Source organism: Acanthisitta chloris, unplaced genomic scaffold, assembly GCF_000695815.1.
Source record: "Acanthisitta chloris isolate BGI_N310 unplaced genomic scaffold, ASM69581v1 scaffold43882, whole genome shotgun sequence".
Lineage (NCBI taxonomy): Eukaryota > Metazoa > Chordata > Aves > Passeriformes > Acanthisittidae > Acanthisitta > Acanthisitta chloris.
In genome coordinates, this window is record NW_008662943.1 from 1 (window position 1) to 475 (window position 475).

Sequence of the window (475 nt, forward strand, 5' to 3'; positions counted from 1 at the left end):
GGGCAGGAGGATGTCCCCAAGCTGGGGCCCATTCTCTCTGCCCATGCCATCTCACCCCACGGTCCAGGCAGACGAGGTGAGCCGGAGATTGATTTGGGAGAAGAACCTCAAGTACATCAACACCCACAACCTGGAGCACTCCCTGGGAATCCACACCTTCCAGCTGGCCATGAACCACCTGGGGGACATGGTGGGTGTCCCTGGGGGAGGAGAGACACCTGTGGGTGCTGCCACCCACCCACCCACCCACTCACCCACCTTGGGCTCCTTCTCCAGACCAGCCAAGAGGTGGTGAGGAAGATGACAGGGCTGAAGGTGCCCAGTGGCCACCACCATCACAACGAGACACTCTACGTCCCTGACTGGACTGAGAGAGCTCCAGACACCATGGACTGGAGGAAAAAAGGCTACGTGACTCCGGGCAAGAACCAGGTAAGCCAAATTCTCCCTTGAGGAGTCACCCCAAAATGTCCCT

The 475-nt window shown here is 59.2% G+C and overlaps 1 protein-coding gene across 1 annotated transcript in view; it reads left to right on the forward strand.

The window, feature by feature from the left end:
- Nucleotides 1-67: 67 nt before the first annotated feature.
- CTSK (cathepsin K) overlaps nt 68-475 on the forward strand; it is a gene marked incomplete at its 5' end in the record, with an annotated part of 1,287 nt that continues 879 nt past the window's right edge. Inside the window, 2 exons of the mRNA XM_009070784.1 lie at nt 68-190; nt 277-432. Coding sequence (XP_009069032.1) covers nt 68-190; nt 277-432 — 279 coding nt within the window. The remainder of the gene's footprint in view (nt 191-276; nt 433-475) is intronic.